This window comes from Phyllobates terribilis, unplaced genomic scaffold (genome assembly GCF_046119375.1).
Source record: "Phyllobates terribilis strain yellow unplaced genomic scaffold, ASM4611937v1 Scaffold_1__5_contigs__length_1240528914, whole genome shotgun sequence".
Classification (NCBI taxonomy): Eukaryota; Metazoa; Chordata; class Amphibia; order Anura; family Dendrobatidae; genus Phyllobates; species Phyllobates terribilis.
In genome coordinates, this window is record NW_027362761.1 from 734,234,423 (window position 1) to 734,254,436 (window position 20,014).

Here is a 20,014-nt window from a genome sequence, read left to right on the forward strand (position 1 = left end):
CTACATTGTTGATCTATCCACAGGATTGGTCATCAATATCAGATTGGTGGAGGTCCAACTACATTCCCTTCAGTAGGAGCTGAACTGCAATACCTGAGTGGCCAATACACTGAAGTGTGCTGTTTGGCTATGGTGACAATTTACATCCAGCCACTGCCAGAGCTGAATACTTCTGATTTGTGGGGGTGGCGTGTGTAGGGTTAGATCATAACTATCAGATCTGGGAGGGGCCAAGGACAGGCTATGCATATGTAAGTAGTAGACCACCCCTTCAAAGGATTAACCAGTCTGTTCTTGATGTTGATGCATTGGAAGCAGGAAAATGGGCATAGGTGAGCATCTGAGCAACTTTAATGGGGTCAAATTTTGATGGGTAGACCACTAGGGAGCAACTCTAAAGCGGCAGATCTTGTAATAGCTTACTGATCTGCAGTGGTTAGTGCCTACCAAAATAGGTCTGAGCAAGGATATGCAGTGATCTGGTGACAGGGTCATGTGGGCTGAAGGCTTATTGATGCCCATAGGTAGCAAATACTAACCCGTTTGGTCCAATCCAACAAAAACTGCTGTGACCAAAGCTAGTAAAAAGGTTAATGTTAGCCTTATACCTTTTTATTATAGCCAAGTGCCCACGATACAGAAATGCTCCGGATTTTTCCTGAGCGTTTCTGCATCTCCCTGGCAGAAAAAACGCATGCGGATTGTACATGCGGATTGTACATGCGTTTTTCCTGCCAGGGACATGCGGATGTGAAGCGTTCTTCACATGCGTTTCTGCATGCGGGTTGTCAAGCGCTTTCCAAGCGATTTTAGCATCACTTGGAAAGTGCTTGTCAACTTGGTCACACTATATAAATCCATGCAAACGGCATGGATTTATATAGTGTGACCAAGTTAGCTAAAAAAACAATTATACTTACCTTCCGATGGCCCCCGGTCTCCTTATCCGATGCGTCCGGTCTTCCCGGTGTCTCACGGTTGTGTGAAAGGACCTTCCATGACGTCATTTAGTCATGTGACGGGTCACGCAACCACAGACGTCACCGGTCGCGTGACCCGTCACATGACTAAATTACTTCATGGCAAGTCCTTTTAGACCATTGCGAGCTGCCGGGCAGCCAGGATGCATCGCTATGGAGACCGGGGCCATCAGAAGGTAAGTATAATGTGTAATTTTTATTTTAATTCTTTTTTTTTTTTTTTTTTTACAGGTTCTATGGTACCCGGGTCTGGAGGAGAGTCTCCTCTTCTCCAAACCCGGGTACAATCCGCACATTGAATCGCTTAATATCCGCATGTGCACATGTAGTCATGCGGATATTGAATGATTCAATGCAAGTCAATGGCGGCGAAAACCCCACGATTACGCAAAATAATTGGTAGTGCTGCGGATTTTTCCACAATGATAATCCGCAGCGGAAATTTCTGCAGCATGTGCACAGCACATGCGGATTATCATTGGTAGAAGGCCTGCCATGTTCCCCAAACGTTTTTTAAGCGTTTCTGTGGCAGGATTGCCGCTGCGGAAACGCTTAAACGCATAGTGGGCCACAGCCTAAGAAGTCTGAATGCATTGTGTCTTGCTGTGTGTTGGACAAAGTGTCCATGTTGACGTGTGGCTACCATCTGAAGCGTCTACAGTAGGCATGTATGCATTGGAAGTGGGCCATGGAGCAATAAAAGTTGGTGGCTCTGTCTGATAGAATAGTCTTCTTTTATGTTGTCAGCTCAGTGTGCATTCCTTACCTGGGGAAGAGATGGCACTAGGATGCACTATGGGGAAATGGCAAGTCAGCGCAAGCATTGTGATCTTGGCACTGTGCTGATAAACTTTGGACTCTGGCTTTCTAAATTGCAGCCCGTTTAGCATTTAATTAGGTTGTATGCAGCAATATTATCTCAATTTCACAGGGATCCTATTTAATGATTTTGATTTATTTCTCCTTTTAGTCAAGAAGGTTCAGGTTCGAAAACCTGCACCAGGCGTTCCAGATGCTGTCCCGTCTCGGAAGAGGCCAACACCTGTCAATCTGGCCAGCGCAATTAAAAAAAGCTCCAGCGTGGTGGCACAGCGACCCTTCAAAGATAGGGTCATGCATTTACTGGCTCTTAAACCATTTAAGAAGCCTGAACTAATTCTGCGCCTGCAGAAGGATGGTCTCTCCACGCAGGACAAGGATTCCCTGGATGGCCTCCTGCAACAGGTCCGTATCATGTCACTTCTGATAGTCCAGAATGTTGTCTGCTTGCATTGTCACACCGTACTGTGGTCTAGTATCATAGTGCCTGCGGAGATTATATATTTGCTGACTCCTCTCTCCGTTCTTTGATGAAGAAATATTTATGTCCCTGAAAAGCAGTAGTTTTTTGTTTTTTGTTTTTTTTTTACTTCCACTTAGATTAATGAAAGTCTCAGGCAGTGTAATAGTCAGGATAGCCAAAGAAATGTCTGTCATTGAGCTATACTGTTTGTGAAATGGCTGATTAAATGCAGCGTACACTTACAAATGTGAATTTATTATCCAGATTGTCTTTGTTTAGCAGTGTAATATTGGAAGTTAAGCACTTTTAATGCATTGGCTATAATCCAGCATTCATTGTGTCAGTTCTTTGGCCTCTGAAAATGCATCAGTCCAGGAACACGTGGAAGGGGCCATTTGCTTATTGGCCATGCCAAGAACCTGAAGTGTTGCAAGTGCATATTCTGTCCATTTTCCTCACGAATCCTTATCTAGTACAGGAATCTCCGTATTCAGTCTGATCAGTGGTACTTGTGTACTGACCTCAGCCTCGTCTTTTCATGGAAGTCACATTTCTTCCTATTCAGCCACTCAATGTAGGGAGAATGCTTCTAGGAGTTTCTCTGCTAAAGAAATAAAATGCTATTTACTCAAGTCTAAAAGGGTATAAAAGTACACATTCTCACCAGTCTCCTCTGATCTGCTTTAATATGTTGACTTGTATGGGTTTCCATAGTTTGACATTTCAGTTACATGATTCAGAATTTAGAGAGGTTGTCCACTACTTTATCACTGATGACCTATGCTTAAGATCAATGTCTGATCGGTCTTGGTTCGACACCCGACACCCCTGCCAATCAGCCTTTCGCGGTGGCCAGCTGGAAGTGCTCAATTGAAGAGCAGCTCTGTCTTCTGATAGTGGCCCCTCCTATTGATGTGAGTTGTCAGACCCCGACCGATCAAACATTGATTACCTATCCTAAGGACAGGTCATCAATGATAAAGTAGTGGACAACCTCTTTTTAATATCATGGTTTTTGTAGTACACTCAACTCTTGGTCCTTTTAAAGTATCTACAAAATTCTCACTGCTGCTACCTTTTATATTTGCTCCATTAGCTGGCAGATTTAATAATGTAAAATTTCTCAAGTTGGAGAGTAGGGCTGAGCGACTGCTGCTCATGGTTGATTTTATTTAGCTTTAGGCTGTCATAAAGGCCTAAGTCCTGCTTTTCCTCTCTGAATTTTTATGTGGTGGGAGTTATCAGTGATTAGTTAAGAATCAAGGTGCATGAGAATGCAAAAAATGCATATACAAAACATAGATGAGGTTGTCAATCCTCAAAGCCTACACTATGGGTGACCATTCCCCTAAATCTCATTACCAGGGCTTTGCTTGCTTTTTGTAGCTGTTCTCCACTATTGTTAATATTTGGGATCTTATTTTTGTACACTTCGCAAAAAAATAAAGGGAACACTTAAACCACAGAATATAACTCCAAGTAAATCAAACTTCTGTGAAATCACACTGTCCACTTAGGAAGCAACACTGATTGACAATCAATTTCACATGCTGTTGCGCAAATGAAATAGACAATAGATGGAAATTATTGGCAATTATCAAGACACACTCAATAAAAGAGTGGTTCTGCAGGTGGGGACCACGGTCCACATCTCGGTACCAATGCTTTCTGGCTGATGTTTTGGTTACTTTTGAATGTTGGTTGTGCTTTCACACTCGTTCTAGCATGAGACGGACTCTACAACCCACAGAAGTTGCTCAGGTAGTGCAGCTCATCCAGGATGGCACATCAATGCGAGCTGTGGCAAGAAGGTTTGCTGTGTCTGTCAGCGTAGTGTTCAGAGGATGGAGGCGCTACCAGGAGACAGGCCAGTACACCAGGAGACGTGGAGGGGGCCATAGGAGAGCAACAACCCAGCAGCAGGACCGGTACCTCCGCCTTTGTGCAAGGAGGACCAGGAGGAACCACTTCCAGAGCCCTGCAAAATGACCTCCAGCAGGCCACAAATGTGCATGTCTGCACAAACGGTTAGAAACCGACTCCATGAGGGTGGTATGAGGGCCCGACATCCACAGATAGGGGTCGTGCTCACAGCCCAACACAGTGCAGGACACTTGGCATTTGCCACAGAGCACCAGGATTGGCAAAGTCGCCACTGGCGCCCTGTGCTCTTCACAGATGAAAGCAGGTTCACACTGTGACACACGTGACTGAGTCTGGAGATGCCGTGGAGAGCGATCTGCTGCCTGCAACATCCTTCAGCATGACCGGTTTGGCAGTGGGTCAGCAATGTTCTGGGGTGGCATTTCTTTGGAGGCCGCACAGCCCTCCATGTGCTTGCCAGAGGTAGCCTGACTGTCGTTAGGTACCGAGATGAGATCCTCAGACCCCTTGTGAGACCATATGCTGGTGTGGTTGGCCCTGGGTTCCTCCTAATGCAGGACAATGCCAGACCTCATGTGGCTGGAGTGTGTTAGCAGTTCCTGCAAGATGAAGGCATTGAAGCTATGGACTGGCCCGCCTGTTCCCCGGACCTGAATCCGACTGAGCACATCTGGGACATCATGTCTCGCTTCATCCACCAACGTCACGTTGCACCACAGACTGTCCAGGAGTTGGCGGATGTTTTAGTCCAGGTCTGGGAGGAGATCCTACAGGAGACCATCCGCAACCTCATCAGGAGCATGCCCAGGCGTTGTAGGGAGGCCATACAGGCACGTGGAGGCCACACACAATACTGAGCCTCATTTTGACTTGTTTTAAGGACATTACATCAAAGTTGGATCAGCCAGTAGTGTGTTTTTCCACTTTAATTTTGGGGGTGACTCCAAATCCAGGCCTCCATTGGTTAATAAATTTGATTTCCATTGATGATTTTTGTGTGATTTTGTTGTCAGCACATTCAACTTTGTACAGAACAAAGTATTCAATGAGAATATTTCATTCATTCAGATCTAGGATGTGTTATTTGAGTGTTCCCTTTATTTTTTTGAGCAGTGTAATTTTTATTGGTAGCTTTTATTAGAGATAGTGTCACGATGTTGTTGTCAGATTACCCTGGGACAGGGGCTCCTTCCCTGTCCGTAACACTAGGGGCGCCCTAGCTAGCCCTGCTCCCCATATTACTTCTGATGGTGAAGATGACTGGGCCACATACATTGCTGAACTCCTGAATCCGCCCTATATCTTTCCCCCTCCCCCAACCCAGAAAAGTGGGGAGGAATAGTGTATGTAAATACACAAACCAGACAAACAAGGAAGGACGTACAGGGATAACTGAATATTCCAATAACACAAATATGCACTGACAGACAACAGAGAGGAACCCCGTGGAGAAAAGGGAAACTGAATAGGAGAAGATGAGGATTTGCACACAGACGAAACACCAAGCAACAGTCATCAATCAACACTCCAAACGCCTCTACCAACAACCGACTCCTTAACCGGGCAGTGCAAGACTTAACACTGGCAATGCCTGCTTGTCAGAAGCAATTATATATAGGAGAGGGGAGTGGCCAATACTGAACAGCTGAGATCATCCAAACAGGGAAGCTTCAGAGACTCCAAGCTTAACAGATTAACCCCTGCACTGCTAAAAGTAACCTGCACCGTTTAATATGAAGGAGAAGTGCTTCTGATCAATGGAGTACATGAAATCAGACTCTGCAGTCTTCTGGCCCCTCTCTGTCGCGGTGAACTCCTGACAGGTTCCTGTTTCACTTTGCGTTTCTGCACTCCGGGGTTCTACCTGAATCCCCCTTAAAACAAGAGTCAAACTCCTGCGGGAGGCCATAGAATACAATGATGCAAATGCAGTTCAAATGACATGTTTTTGTTTTTCTTTCCTCTTTTTTTCTTATGAAATTGTCCATCTTTTCAGATGGCAGATCACGTTTCTGTGCCCATCTGCAAACATGGACCATTGTAGAACAAAAACACATAGAATGCACTGAAACAGACTGCAAATTAATTCAATGGACACCGCAACAGATTGTCTGTCTGAATCCTGTTTTTAAGGAAAATCAGGCTTAATGCCCCAAACTTAATGTGAACTGGACCTAAAAGATCATTGAAATTCTGAACTAGATGGGTGTCATTTTTAATGCAGTTGTCTGGATATTTAATTTATTTTTTTACTTTTTTAGGTAGCGATTCTGAGTGCCAAAGACTGCACCTACACTTTGAAGGACTGTCTGTATAAGGAGGTGCATAAGGACTGGCCTGGTTACTCTGAAGGAGACCAGCAGCTGCTAAAAAGGATTCTTGTCCGGTAATTCTATATCTTTAGTTCCAGAACACTACACTGGGGCTCCAAGGGTATAATTGTATTTTTATTTTTATTATTGAATCTTGATTTTATTTTTTATGCTATTTTATTGGTATTTTGCATGAGGCGGTCCTGTATATTTGCATACCCACTTTTATGACCCATCGCAGGATGCTCGGAGCCTCGACCAGTCAGGTCTTGTACGTGTCCTGCTAACTCGATAATATATCTCTTGCCTCTTGTCATTTTCTCTATTTTATCCTCTTCAGACCTCTTTTCTAGTTTGGTTTGTAGGCTAATGGCTACTGGATTTGGAGAAATCACGTGTGACTGTTTAGTTACAGTTCATCTATATATTGCTGCTCATTCTTTGTGTTTAGTGGGCTGCAATCCAGTTACATTTGTTTCGTGATCGGGACTAAGGTAGATCATGGATAAACTCCACTTTCATACTGTGCCAGAGGGGGCGCCCTGCTACAATCCTCACCATGTACTGTATATTCTTGTTGGGATGAGGCAGAATATATGGCAATGTCTTTGCAGTGAATGAGCGAATTGTATAGTGGCAACCAGAAATGTCTTGTAATGTAATTTCCTGTATCAAAGGTTTAATAATAATAATAATAATTTTTATTTATATATCGCCAACATATTCCGCAACACTTTACAATTAAGTAGGGACATATACAGACATTAAAAACAATACAATGTATCATATTTGAACAGTTACAGGAGGAGTGAGGGCCCTGCTCGCAAGCTTACTATCTATATGGAAATAGGGGGACACTATAGGAAGAACATGGTCATCAGCCAGTATCTGTCTAAGAGCAGTTACCGTGTGGTATTTGGTCCATGGAGGATGTGGAGACAGATGAATAGGCAGGAGCAGATTAAGATGAACATTTAGGAGGGAACAGGGGAGAGTTGGGTTGGTGAGTTGAGGTGGTACGATTGTCTAAACAGATGTGTTTTTAAAGCACGTTTGAAGACATGGGGGCTAGATATTAGTCGGATTTTTTGGGGTAGTGCATTCCAGAAAACTGGCGCGGCACGAGAGAAGTCTTGGAGATGGTGGTGTGAGGTTTGGATTAAGGAGGATGGTAGTCTTAGATCAGCTGCAGAACAGAGGGCACTGGAGAGGTGATAGACAGAAATGAGGGATGAGATGTAGGGCGGTGCAGAACTGTGGAGAGCTTTGTGGGTGAGAGAGATGAGTTTGTATTGTATTCTGCAGTGAATGGGTAACCAGTGCAATGACTGGCACAGGGAAGCGGCCTGATAGAAATACGACCCTGGCTGCTGCATTCAGAATGGATTGGAGAGGAGAGCGTTTGTTTAGAGAGAGACCGATCAGAAGAGAGTTGCAGTAGTCCAGACGAGAGTGAATAAGAGCGACAGTAAGAGTTTTTGCAGTATCAAAGGTGAGAAAAGGTCAGATTCTGGAGATGTTTTTAAGGTGTAGGTGACATGAGCGACTGAGTGATTGTCTGTGGGGAATAAAGTAAAGTTTTGTGTCAAATATGACTCCAAGACAGCGAGCTTGCTGCTTGGGAGTTATGGTGGCACCACCCAAGGAAATTGAAAAGTCAGATATAAGTAGGTTAGTAGAGGGAGGAAAAATAAGAACTTCAGTTTTGGAGAGATTCCGTTTCAGATAGAGGAGGACATGATGTTAGAAACAGCGGACAGACAATCACTGGTATTTTGTATTAGAGTGGGGGTGATGTCAGGGGAAGAGGTATATAATTAGGTGTCATCAGCCTAGAGATGATACTGGAACCCAAATCTGCTGATGGTTTGTCCAATAGAGGCATTTAACAAAAAGAAGTGGAGGGGACCTAGGACTGAGCCTTGATGAACCCCTATAGTAAGGGGAAGGTTAGAGGAATAAGAGCCAGCAAAAGATACCGTGAAGGAGCAGTCAGAGAGATAGGAGGAAAACCAGGAGAGAGTGGTGTCCTTGAGGCCAATAGAGCGGAGCATAGTGAGGAGGAGGTTTAGAAAATTCTGCATTAAAATAAAATGCAGTGGCTTACATTTCCTGTAGCTGCTGTCTTTCTAAATGAGACTGTTGTTGTATTGACCGTTACATAGCACGTAGGTGTAATATTCACAACCATGATGCCCATCTGAATGATGGAGACAGCTGCAGCAATTGGTTCCCAAAAGTCTTGTGTGTTTTCCCACTGTCTGATTAATTTTACCATTCTCTCTAGGAAAACATTGGCTTATTATAGCCAATATTACTATCTGATCTGGCATATTTTCAGGCGATTGCTTGTCCTTTTCTATTTGGTGTAGTTTTTCTGTGCTTATGGGCTGCTGTTTGTTTCCTTAGGAAGCTCTGCCAATCACAGAATCCAGGACTAGGTGGCGACAGTGCTCCTCTGAGCCCCCCCAAAGACAATGTGAATTCCTCTACCCCCGTTCCTCAGGTAAGTGATAAATCTTTCATGTAAATTAGCAATATTTGTATGTATGGTCATAAATCAAATTTTCTTGCCCATTTCGTATTTTACTATTGAAAATAATCAGACTCCTTTCTGTCTGATAAAGATGCTTTTTATGTCTTCCTTTTAAAGGCAGATGACTTAAAATAAAGGCTTTGTTGACATTTGTGCTGGAGCCTCCTTTTTCCATAAAAAAGAGAAACGTCATATTTTTGTTTTGTGACCTATTCAGTACGGCATTGTGACTTCACACTGATGTGGCCATAACCTTACACTACATGCAATCTGAAGGACTGGTATACTGAGCCAAAATGAGCCTCTGTATATGTGTATAAAGTGGGCAGCACGGTGACACAGTGGTTAGCACTGTTCTTTGCAGTATTGGGGTCCCGAGTTCTCATGACACTCTGCTCCAGCTCTGCTGCGAATGTGAGCCGAGTGTCAGTGCTCTGTGCTCCCATCCTCTCGCACCATAGAATCTCAGCACAGGTGTGGATGAGATGGAGTAAGTAATTTCTCAATCTCTTCCATTGCTGGCATCCGTGGGAATTGCACTACACTCGGGTGACATCTAGTCCAGTGCGATGTTTCACACACACCCATAGACTTGTATGCAGGGCTGTGGAGTCTGAGTCGGTGCCTATTTTGGTGGAGTCTGAGTCGGTATAAAATAGACCGACTCCTAAAATATATAATAAATTGGTTACAGTAGTTCAATGCAGTTTGTGGGGAATATTTTTTCATGAGAATTTGGGAAAGTTATGAAATGTCCTATAAATGTCTGTCCTATTCCTGATCTAAGGGTCTATATAGACTTTTAGCTGAGATGAATCTGTGCTACAGTAAATCTATCACTTAAACATGAGCCAAGTATGAGGGAGTCGCAGTCGAAGGTTTGGCTTACCGACCCCACAGCCCTGCTTGTATGGGTGTGTGCGATCCGAATCTCGCAGCCATTTGCAGCATGCTGCGATTGCGTTTGCATGCCGAATCGGTTAACATTCGGCTGAGTGCAATCCAATTTTTTTTTTTTTTCTATCAGATTGGACTCGTCCGATTTAATTGTAAGTGTGAGAGAGCCCTTAGGGTTGGGGTCTGACCATTGTGGCTATGTATATGTGCTGTTTCCTGAAGTTAGAAATCTTGCACTTCTTACACACTGGGCCTTTTTTAGATTCTATTTTTAACATCAATTGTGATATGTAATATAAAAAATGTATATTTAACACACAAACCTAATTTAAACAATGGGTCACTTTCTGATAATGGCTTCTTTTTAACCTCTCCTGATGTGTGACGTAAATGTACATCACATACTGAGTGCCACTGCTGGCTCACGGTGTGAACCTGCTGTATACATGCTGGGTGTCAGCTGTGTTATACGGTCCTTGTGGTTGGTAACAGGACTCTGTTCACACACAAGTGTGGTACCTGGGAAGTATGCAAACTGATGAAGGTCAGTAAGAGGTTTTCTAGCACCGCAGCAGGGAAGCCAATTTACAAAGTCCCAAGTGGTGGTATCTGAGGACCTGAAAGTTAATGACATTAGGGTAGCCTCTTCTGTATTAAACACATTTGGAAACTCCACTCGGAGAATTCACATGTTGACTAATGGCTAGAGGCTAGATGACTGACAAATCAGCGATGCAACAGAAGCATCACCATGTGTCCGAGCAAACAAATGGACTTGAATGTTGTGGTCTAGTTGACGTAATAAGTGTTTACTGAGATTTATCTATTTTACTCCCGTTTATATAGCGCCATTAAAGGGTTATTCCCATCTCCAAGATCCTATCCCAATATATGGTAGCTGTAATAATATTAGCAAATACCTACAATAGGCAAATCAAAAGAACTTTGCTACATTTCTATGTCCCTTACCCCATATGCAGGGCATTGCAGTAGCTTAGGTATCCATGGTTACAACCATTAGCAACGAACTCGCAATACCAGTGGTCCCAACCATGGATAACAAAGCTACTGCAATGCCCTGCACATGGGGTAAGTGACATAAAGAATCAGGAGAACTATACTTCACTTCTAATTTTGAGGTATTTGCTAATCTTACACCTACTACATATTGGGATAGGATCTTGGCGATGGGAATACCCCTTTAATTTCCACAGCGCTTTACAGACTTCATAATTGCTTTTTACGTACAAACTCCTTGCAGATGTTGTTCTTGGTGGGATTTGAACCCAGGACACAAGTCCTACAAGTCTTACAGTGCTAACCACTGAGCCACTGTGCTGATACTGATTGTGATCATGTATCACTATGGGTTTAATAGTGCTACAGTGCTTTTTTTAAAGGAAACCTGTCAACAGAAAAAACACGCCATCAACCTTCAAATATGGGTTTAATCTGCAGGTTAATAGTGGTACTAATCTGCCCAACGCGGTCACATAGCCGAACGTTGTGGGGAGAAAATGATCTTTATTCTCCCTGGCAGCATTCGGTTTCAGTCACGGGGGTGGTGCTGTGAATATACAGAGCGGCTGCGATTATCGCTAACCGCGCCCCCGGTCCTAACTGACAGCTGGCTCCATTGCAGAGCAAGTGTCCGTCAGGGCCAGGGTGCAGTTACAGCATTCGCTCTATAGTTTCAGAGCAGTGACTGAACCCACGCTGGTGCGGCTGCCAGGGGAATAAAGTTGATTTTCTCCCCTCAGCGTTTGGCTACATGCAGATGACGGGCAGGTAAGTAATGCTGTGAACCTGCAGATTAACCTCATATCTGCAGGTTAATAGCATTTTTGCTGGTGACAGGTTCCCTTTAAGGCACCAGTTTATAAGATCCATTGACATCTGGAGTAGTGCTATGATTTATACATTGGCGATTTGTGCTATTTAGGATATATAATTACCGTATTTTTCGGACTTTAAGACGCACTTTTTTCCTCCATAGTTTTGGAGGAAAGTTGGGGGTGCGTCTTATAGTCCGATATACATAAATATTGTGGGTGGTGGGGGAAGCAACAGCTACTGAGTAGTGGGGCACAGGAGGCAGCAGCCGCCTGCTGCAGCCTACACTGTACCCGCTACTAAAGAAAATGAATATTCACTGCTCCCCACGCCCATGGGTGTGGTGAATATTCATGGACTTTAATAGCGCGCACGCTGACTGCCGAGCTCAGTAGGAGCCGTGCTGCGGCTAGTGTGCTCGCTGTTAGGGAGAATAAATGGTCACTGCTTCCCCTCACACACAGTCCCGGCGAGGGGAGCAGAGACTATTCCGGCACAGAGTGACAGTGCTGGAGGAGAGAGAAGGTGAGTATGATTGTTTTTGTTTTTTTTTCTGTGCAGTGTGATGGGGATCAGGGGGTGCAAAGCATACCAAGATGAGGGGGGCCATGCATACCAGGATGAGGGGGGCCATACATACCAAGAAGAGGGATGAGGGGGGGGGCATACATACCAAGAAGAGGGATGAGGGGGGGGGCATACATACCAAGAAGAGGGATGAGGGGGGGCCATACATACCAAGAAGAGGGATGAGGGGGGGCCATACATACCAAGAAGAGGGATGAGGGGGGGCCATACATACCAAGAAGAGGGATGAGGGGGGGGCCATACATACCAGGAAGAGGGATGAGGGGGGGCATACATACCAGGAAGAGGGATGAGGGGGGGCATACTTGCTAGGAAGAGGAATGAGGGTGCCATAGATACCAAGATTTGTGTGAGGGGGACCATACATACCAGGATGAAGGGTACCATACATACCTGGAAGAGGGATGGTGGATTGCGGTGCAATGCGTATCAGGATGGGGATGGGGAACATGTATACCAGAATGGGGGACATTACAACTTTAACAGTGTCAGCAGCAGACCCCCTCCCCCCTTAACAGGGCATCATGACCACATTTTTTGCTTTAATTTTTTTTTCTATTTTCCTCCTCTAAAACCTAGGTGTGTCTTATGGTCCGGTGCGTCTTATAGTCCGGAAAATATGGTATACTTGTGTAGATGACTATATTTGTATTCTAATATACAGTTAGGTCCATATATATTTGGACAGAGACAGCATTTTTCTAATTTTGGTTCTAGACATTACCACAATGTAATGTAAACATTACCACAATGTAAACAAAACAATTCAGATGCAGTTGAAGTTCAGACTTTCAGCTTTCATTCGAGGGTATCCACATTAAAATTGGATGAAGGGTTTAGGAGTTTCAGCTCCTTAACATGTGCCATCCTGTTTTTAAAGGGACCAAAAGTAATTGGACAGATTAAATAATTGTAAATAAAATGTTCATTTCTAGTACTTGGTTGAAAACCCTTTGTTGGCAATGACTGCCTGAAGTCTTGAACTCATGGACATCACCAGACGCTGTGTTTCCTCCTTTTTGATGCTCTGCCAGGCCTTCACTGCGGTGGTTTTCAGTTGCTGTTTGTTTGTGGGCCTTTCTGTCTGAAGCTTAGTCTTTAACAAGTGAAATGCATGCTCAATTGGGTTGAGATCAGGTGACTGACTTGGCCATTCAAGAATATTCCACTTCTTTGCTTTAATAAACTCCTGGGTTGCTTTGGCTGCATGTTTTGGGTCATTGTCCATCTGTAGTATGAAACGACGACCAATCAGTTTGGCTGCATTTGGCTGGATCTGAGCACACAGTATGGCTCTGAATACATCAGAATTCATTCGGCTGTCTGTCCTGTGTCACATCATCAATAAACACTAGTGACCCAGTGCCACTGGCAGCCATGCATGCCCAAGCCATCACACTGCCTCCGCCGTGTTTTACAGATGATGTGGTATGCTTTGGATCATGAGCTGTACCACGCCTTCGCCATACTTTTCTCTTTCCATCATTCTGGTAGAGGTTGATCTTGGTTTCATCTGTCCAAAGAATGTTCTTCCAGAACTGTGCTTGCTTTTTTAGATGTTTTTTAGCAAAGTCCAGTCTAGCCTTTTTATTCTTGATGCTTATGAGTGGCTTGCACCGTGCTGTGAACCCTCTGTAGTTACTTTCATGCAGTCTTCTCTTTATGGTAGATTTGGATATTGATACGCCTACCTCCTGGAGAGTGTTGTTCACTTGGTTGGCTGTTGTGAAGGGGTTTCTCTTCACCATGGAGATTATTCTGCGATCATCCACCACTGTTGTCTTCCGTGGGCGCCCAGGTCTTTTTGCATTGATGAGTTCACCAGTGCTTTCTATCTTTCTCAGGATGTACCAAACTGTAGATTTTGCCACTCCTAATATTGTAGCAATTTCTCGGATGGGTTTTTTCTGTTTTTGCAGCTTAAGGATGGCTTGTTTCACCTGCATGGAGAGCTCCTTTGACCACATGTTTACTTCACAGCAAAACCTTCCAAATGCAAGCACCACACCTCAAATCAGCTCCAGGCCTTTTATCTGCTTAATGGAGAATGACATAACGAAGGGATTGCCCACACCTGTCCACGAAATAGCCTTGGAGTCAATTGTCCAATTACTTTTGGTCCCTTTAAAAACAGGATGGCACATGTTAAGGAGCTGAAACTCCTAAACCCTTCATCCAATTTTAATGTGGATCCCCTCAAATGAAAGCTGAAAGTCTGAACTTCAACTGCATCTGAATTGTTTTGTTTAAAATTCATTGTGGTAATGTCTAGAACCAAAATTAGAAAAATGTTGTCTCTGTCCAAATATATATGGACCTAACTGTACCTGGCTTTTTGTGTGTTAGCGGTGCTGACTTGAATACTTGTTTGTCTTCAGGGTTACCAGGGGAAGCAGTTCAGAGGTATAAGTCTGGCTGAGGGGGCTGATTGGTTCAGTAGAGTCCCGTTCAGCCGTGGAAGGTGGGGCTGGCCATTTAGAAGGCTCTCAGTTAGGTGAAGGCCAGGTCATGCTGCAATCTACAGCAGTTCTTCAATGGTGCGATACAGTACAAATCGTGTCACTTTAGGTAATGTGCTGCCTGCCGATAACCTGGTGTTCTGTGCTTACAGAATTTTGAACCACGTGTCTAAACAAGCACTCAACAACCGCAGCTGTAATTGAGCAGTGTAAATGGGCCCTAAGGGGTTCGGCACTGGATAAAAACACAATAGCTTCTTCTGTCCATGTAGAAGTCTTCTTTAGATGGGTATCCTTTCCAAACTGCTGGTTTGTCAGGTGAAATGATATTTGAAGCCTGTGTAAACCAGATGTGTGTGAACAGTCATTGATCTATTACTGCATCTGAAGTGCATTCAGCTGCCTAAGCAGGCTAGTAAATGATGGCTTCTATTATTGTCTAATGTAAACGCCCCCTAGTCAGGAATCCTGATTGTAGCACTGAGGAGCATTTATTCAGGACGTCCGATTCCCAAGTAGAAGTACATGGAATAGTAGTTGGTGAGCTGACACGTCCTTGATGTGATGTGAGGTAACTGTATTCATACACTAGTACTGCTGTACATGACGGCAGGATGTGAATCATGCGGGATTACTGACCATAGCCTTAGCCAGTCTGTCCTCTGACTCAACTTCCTGCTGTGCCTGCCTCACTTTACCTTTGGTTGATTAACTCTTAGAGCAAGTGTTACTTACATCTGTTGTTAACTCTGCAAATGCTACAACTGTGTAAACGCCAATTCTAAAGCTTTTAACAGAACACTAAACCCAAGTCTATCTAAACTGGCTATGTTCAAACGTTATGTTTTTGCTGCGTTATTTTCTGCAGGCAAAACCTGCTCTCTTGGTGGTAAAGAAACTGCTTACAAAAAGCATTTTTCAGGATCCCAAAGTTCATCTTTGCTTTCACCACAGAAGCATGAACAGTTCAAGGTGTTAGATCACCAATGCAAGACATATGTGAAACCATAAAACCATTTTTGGAAGAAAGGCAACTTGATCAAATGATTTTATGGGAAAAGACTTTTATGTCTGAAAAAAGTCACTGAGCAAGAAAATTCACATAAGTACATGAAAAAGTACACAATTACAAATGTAGCAGTGGGGGTTGATGAAGTGGTCAGGAATAGTTTACCTAAGACTGTGGCAGAGCAATTGAGTTTGTAGGACACTGTTTACTTTCACACTTTGGTCAGCCCTTGAGTTGCTCAGGCATTGTTCTGTTTCACTCCTCAGCCAATGTTTACACATAACTAATTTAATTAAACTGTACTAATCCTAACTGGCATTCTTAGGTGAGGACACCAAGACCTTATGTTAAAACTTGGGAAAGTCACAAAAGTAAGTGGGTTTCACATACTGCTGTACATACTTTCTTTTCACTAAAAACGCAGCAAAACCTGATACTTGTTTTTTTGCCCCATTTTTTCACTTACTCAGTGCTTTCTATGATTGAAAAAACGCTGAAAGAAGTGACATGCTACAGTTTTAAAAACGCAGCAGTTTTCCAATTCAGTAAAAAAAAACGTGTGTGCAGGAGAAATCTCATAGCTTTTGCTGGTTCTGTAAAATGCAACTTTTAATTTGCATAAACGCACCAAAAAAAAACAACTTGCTGCGTGTCAACATAGTCCTAAGGTTCTGTACATGTGTTCATTTTTTGCCACATATGACAGGATTTATAACTGAACCTCCAAAGCAAATTTGGACGGAGCTTAACCCCTTAAGTCTATTTGACATGTGCACACAAGTCATTTAGTGCTCTGAGGGATATGCAGCTTCTGTAACTTGTATAGTATTTCTTTAACCACTAACATAAAAAATAATTTTGAAGTTCTGAGACCGTAACATTTTCATTTTTCTGTCGGTGGAGTTGTGTAAGGGTTTGTTTTTGCTTGATATTTTATTGATACTATTTTTGGGAGTGGATATGATGTATTGCTCATGTTACTACATTTTTTATTTTTTTATTTTTTATTTTTGCGGTGTTGTGGTGACCCAAAAATAAATTCTGTCCTTTTTTCACATTTTTTTTTTTTTAATTCTCATAGTGTTTGACAGGTTTAATTTTAGATTTTGATTTTATGGATGTGGCATCACTGCATCTGTCAATTTCCAGTCTAATAAATTATAATTAACCTGTGTGGTAAATGCTGTACAGAGGGGAAAAAAAAATCAAAATCCCAGAATTTCAGGTTTTTAATTGCTCACCTCACTAGAAAATGCAATAAAAATGCATCACGACGTGTGCTACCAAAGTATCAATAATATAGTCAACTCGCAGCGCAAAAAAGCGGCCCTCATACTGCTCCATCAACTGAGAAATAAACAAACCACCTCCTTTTAAATGATAAAGAAAAAACACTTTCCAACTACTACAAAAAATAAGTGTGTATATACGTGTGTGTACAGTACTGAGCAAAAGTTAAGATGTGGGGGAAAAAAGCTTATAAAGTAGAACACTTACAAACATGTGTTTACCATTTTTTTTTATCAGTTTACAAAACAGTGAATGAACAAAAGAGAAATCTAAATCAAATCAATATCTGGTGTGACTGCCCTTTTTGTTTTCAGAACAGCATCAATACTTCTAGGTACACTTACACACCGTAATTGAAGGATCTCGGCAGAGAGGTTGTTCTAAACATCCTGGAGCACTAACCACAGATCTTCTATGGATGTAGGCTTGAACAACTGTCTCTACATGTAATCCCAGACAGACTCCATGATGTTGAGATCAGGACTCTGTAGGGGCCAGATTATCACTTCCAGGACTCTTGGTTCTTCTGTACACTGAAGATGGTTCTTAATGACATTGGTTGTATGTTTGGGATCATTGGCTCCAAATTTATTCTGCAGTAGGGGAATCAGACTACTCCCTGATGATATTGCATAATGTATAAGTCTATGCCTGTATTTCTCAGGCCACCAAGAAATGGACAACATCAGGTACTATTAACTTTTGATGTCCCCTTTACTAGAAATGAATTCCATTTAACTAAAAATGAATGACTCTAAAAGTGGGAATCAGAGCGCACAATAGGGTGATACCCTATGGAGGGAGAGTAGGAGAGTGCTGGTTACACTCACCTGGTAGAGTTGTGATAGGCACAGCTCCTATGTAGGCATGAAGGAAAACAGCTGCTGCCCCGTGGCTGGTGGATAGATCCTCCAGGAGATCTGAGATCCAGTGGGATGAACACGTAGGTGGGCTGCGCTGCTGGAGGAAATCAATTCTTCAGAAATGATGATGAGAATAAGGTGTCTTTTTTTTAATTTTTTTTTATTCACTATAGTGAAAACTTTATTCTCATCATCCTTTCTAAAGAATTGATTTCCTCCAGCAGCGCAGCCCACCTACGTGTTCATCCCACTGGATCCATTTAAATAAAAATGCCACACCACAAATGTCTACATAATTGGTAGAAGCCTAAAGTGCATGAAACTAATATAACATATATTAATCCCTTGCTGTAAAATGATACACACACCCAGGCGCAGCTTTCAAGGACCAATCACATATTACAAAAGAGAAAAAAGTGTTGGTACTCTTCATGCCATCTTTTCTAACGTGACAGTTTTTTTGATGCTTTGAGATCCCCTCCCCTACCAAAAAAGGTCACATTTTTCTTTACATATCTATTTTCATTAAAAAAAAAGTACATTAATTACACGCATGCATATATATTTGTGTAGTGTTGTGGTTTTTTTTTTTTGTTTTTTTTTAATGAAAATAGATGGTGATGGGAAATAAAAATGACAGCATTTTGCAACATGCACTGCTGCGTTTTATTTCTTGCTCCTTAGGCAGTAAAAAAAAAAAATGCCGCATTCCGAATGTCTTTTTTTTAGCTTTTTTCATGCCGTTTTTGTCATTGGTCTTTTGAGAGCAGATTACATGTTATCTACAGTACGTATCTAATAGTTAGTTTTATTCACCAAAAATGCTTTAATAACGCTGCAGATAAACACTTGCATTCTATTGCAGCGTTTTGACTTTCCCATTGATTTCTAAAGGTGAAAAAAACACTGAAACGCTGATAGCATTGACGTGCCGCAGATGTAAAAATTACTGCAGTTCTCGAATTGTCAGCAAAACTAAACTGAGTGTGTGCAGGAGATTTCTGAAATCTCATAACTTTTTCTGGTACTTCTAATTTGTGTAACAACGTTGCATGTGAACATAGCCTTATTCTTTATCCCGATGATCTAGGTTTGTGTTTAGTAGAGCAGTGCCATCTAGTGGTAGCTGCAAACATTGGCCACATCTTTCTACACCACCATGTGTGACGTGATCTTGCCTGTACTTAGAATGACTCACTGATTATTGCACTAGTGTTTGGAGACTGGAATAAAATAACATGGTTGTATCATTATTAGAAACTCAAAAGTAAATGATGCTGTTTTTATTTTCTGCCCTCAGAAACGACCTCCACAAAATCCAGAGTTCATTGACCCTTTAGCCAACAAGAAGCCACGCATTTCCCACTTCATGCATAGATCACAGCCCACCTTTAATGGAAAGCTAAGTTCTTCCAATGGAAAGGATTCACCAGCTCCCCCAACGTTGGATTTGGTCAGTTCAAGTTCCCACCTTCCACCACCCCATGAACCTCTTTCAGATTCCAGCTCTGATACTCAACACAAAGACTGTGAGGGTGAAGAAGCCTCTGAGAGGCTGGGCCTCCCTCTAAAGACAGATGGTCTCAATGAGGCCAAACACAACTGTAACCCAACACGTACAAAGCCCAAAAAGAAGTCCCGAAAGCACAAAGAGCGAGATCGAACCAAGGAGAAGGGGGCAGAAGGAAAACAAAACTGCAACTTGAGCAAAAGCTCAGGTTTCATCAGTGGCTCCTCTCCAATAGTGCTTGGTAAGTATGGCTGACAACACATGGATAAACATATATAATAGCATGGTGACACAATAGAATCAAACTAGGCTACAAATGGTGCACCTCTAATCGAGAGTGCGAGACATTCATCTACTACAGAATTTGGCCACAATCTTTGCTTTTCATCTCAAGAAGTCTTTGTGCATACTAAGGGGGCTAATCCCAACTGGTAAGCAAGGTGTTAAATGGCAAATGAACTATCCTGGGTCCACAGTGATGATATAAATGCTAGAAAAAGGAATGAATGAAAAACTATCACACTGGATGCATGGTATGTAAAATGTATAAAATAATCTTATGGTGGGATAT

General features: G+C 42.7%; 1 protein-coding gene across 1 annotated transcript in view; it reads left to right on the top strand.

Annotated features, from left to right (window-relative positions):
- Window positions 1-20,014, top strand: part of ELL (elongation factor for RNA polymerase II) — a 77,372-nt gene that overhangs the window by 45,415 nt on the left and 11,943 nt on the right. The window contains exons 5-8 of the mRNA XM_073686383.1: window positions 1,951-2,204; window positions 6,408-6,532; window positions 8,868-8,964; window positions 19,234-19,684. Of these exons, the coding sequence (XP_073542484.1) occupies window positions 1,951-2,204; window positions 6,408-6,532; window positions 8,868-8,964; window positions 19,234-19,684 (927 nt within the window). The remainder of the gene's footprint in view (window positions 1-1,950; window positions 2,205-6,407; window positions 6,533-8,867; window positions 8,965-19,233; window positions 19,685-20,014) is intronic.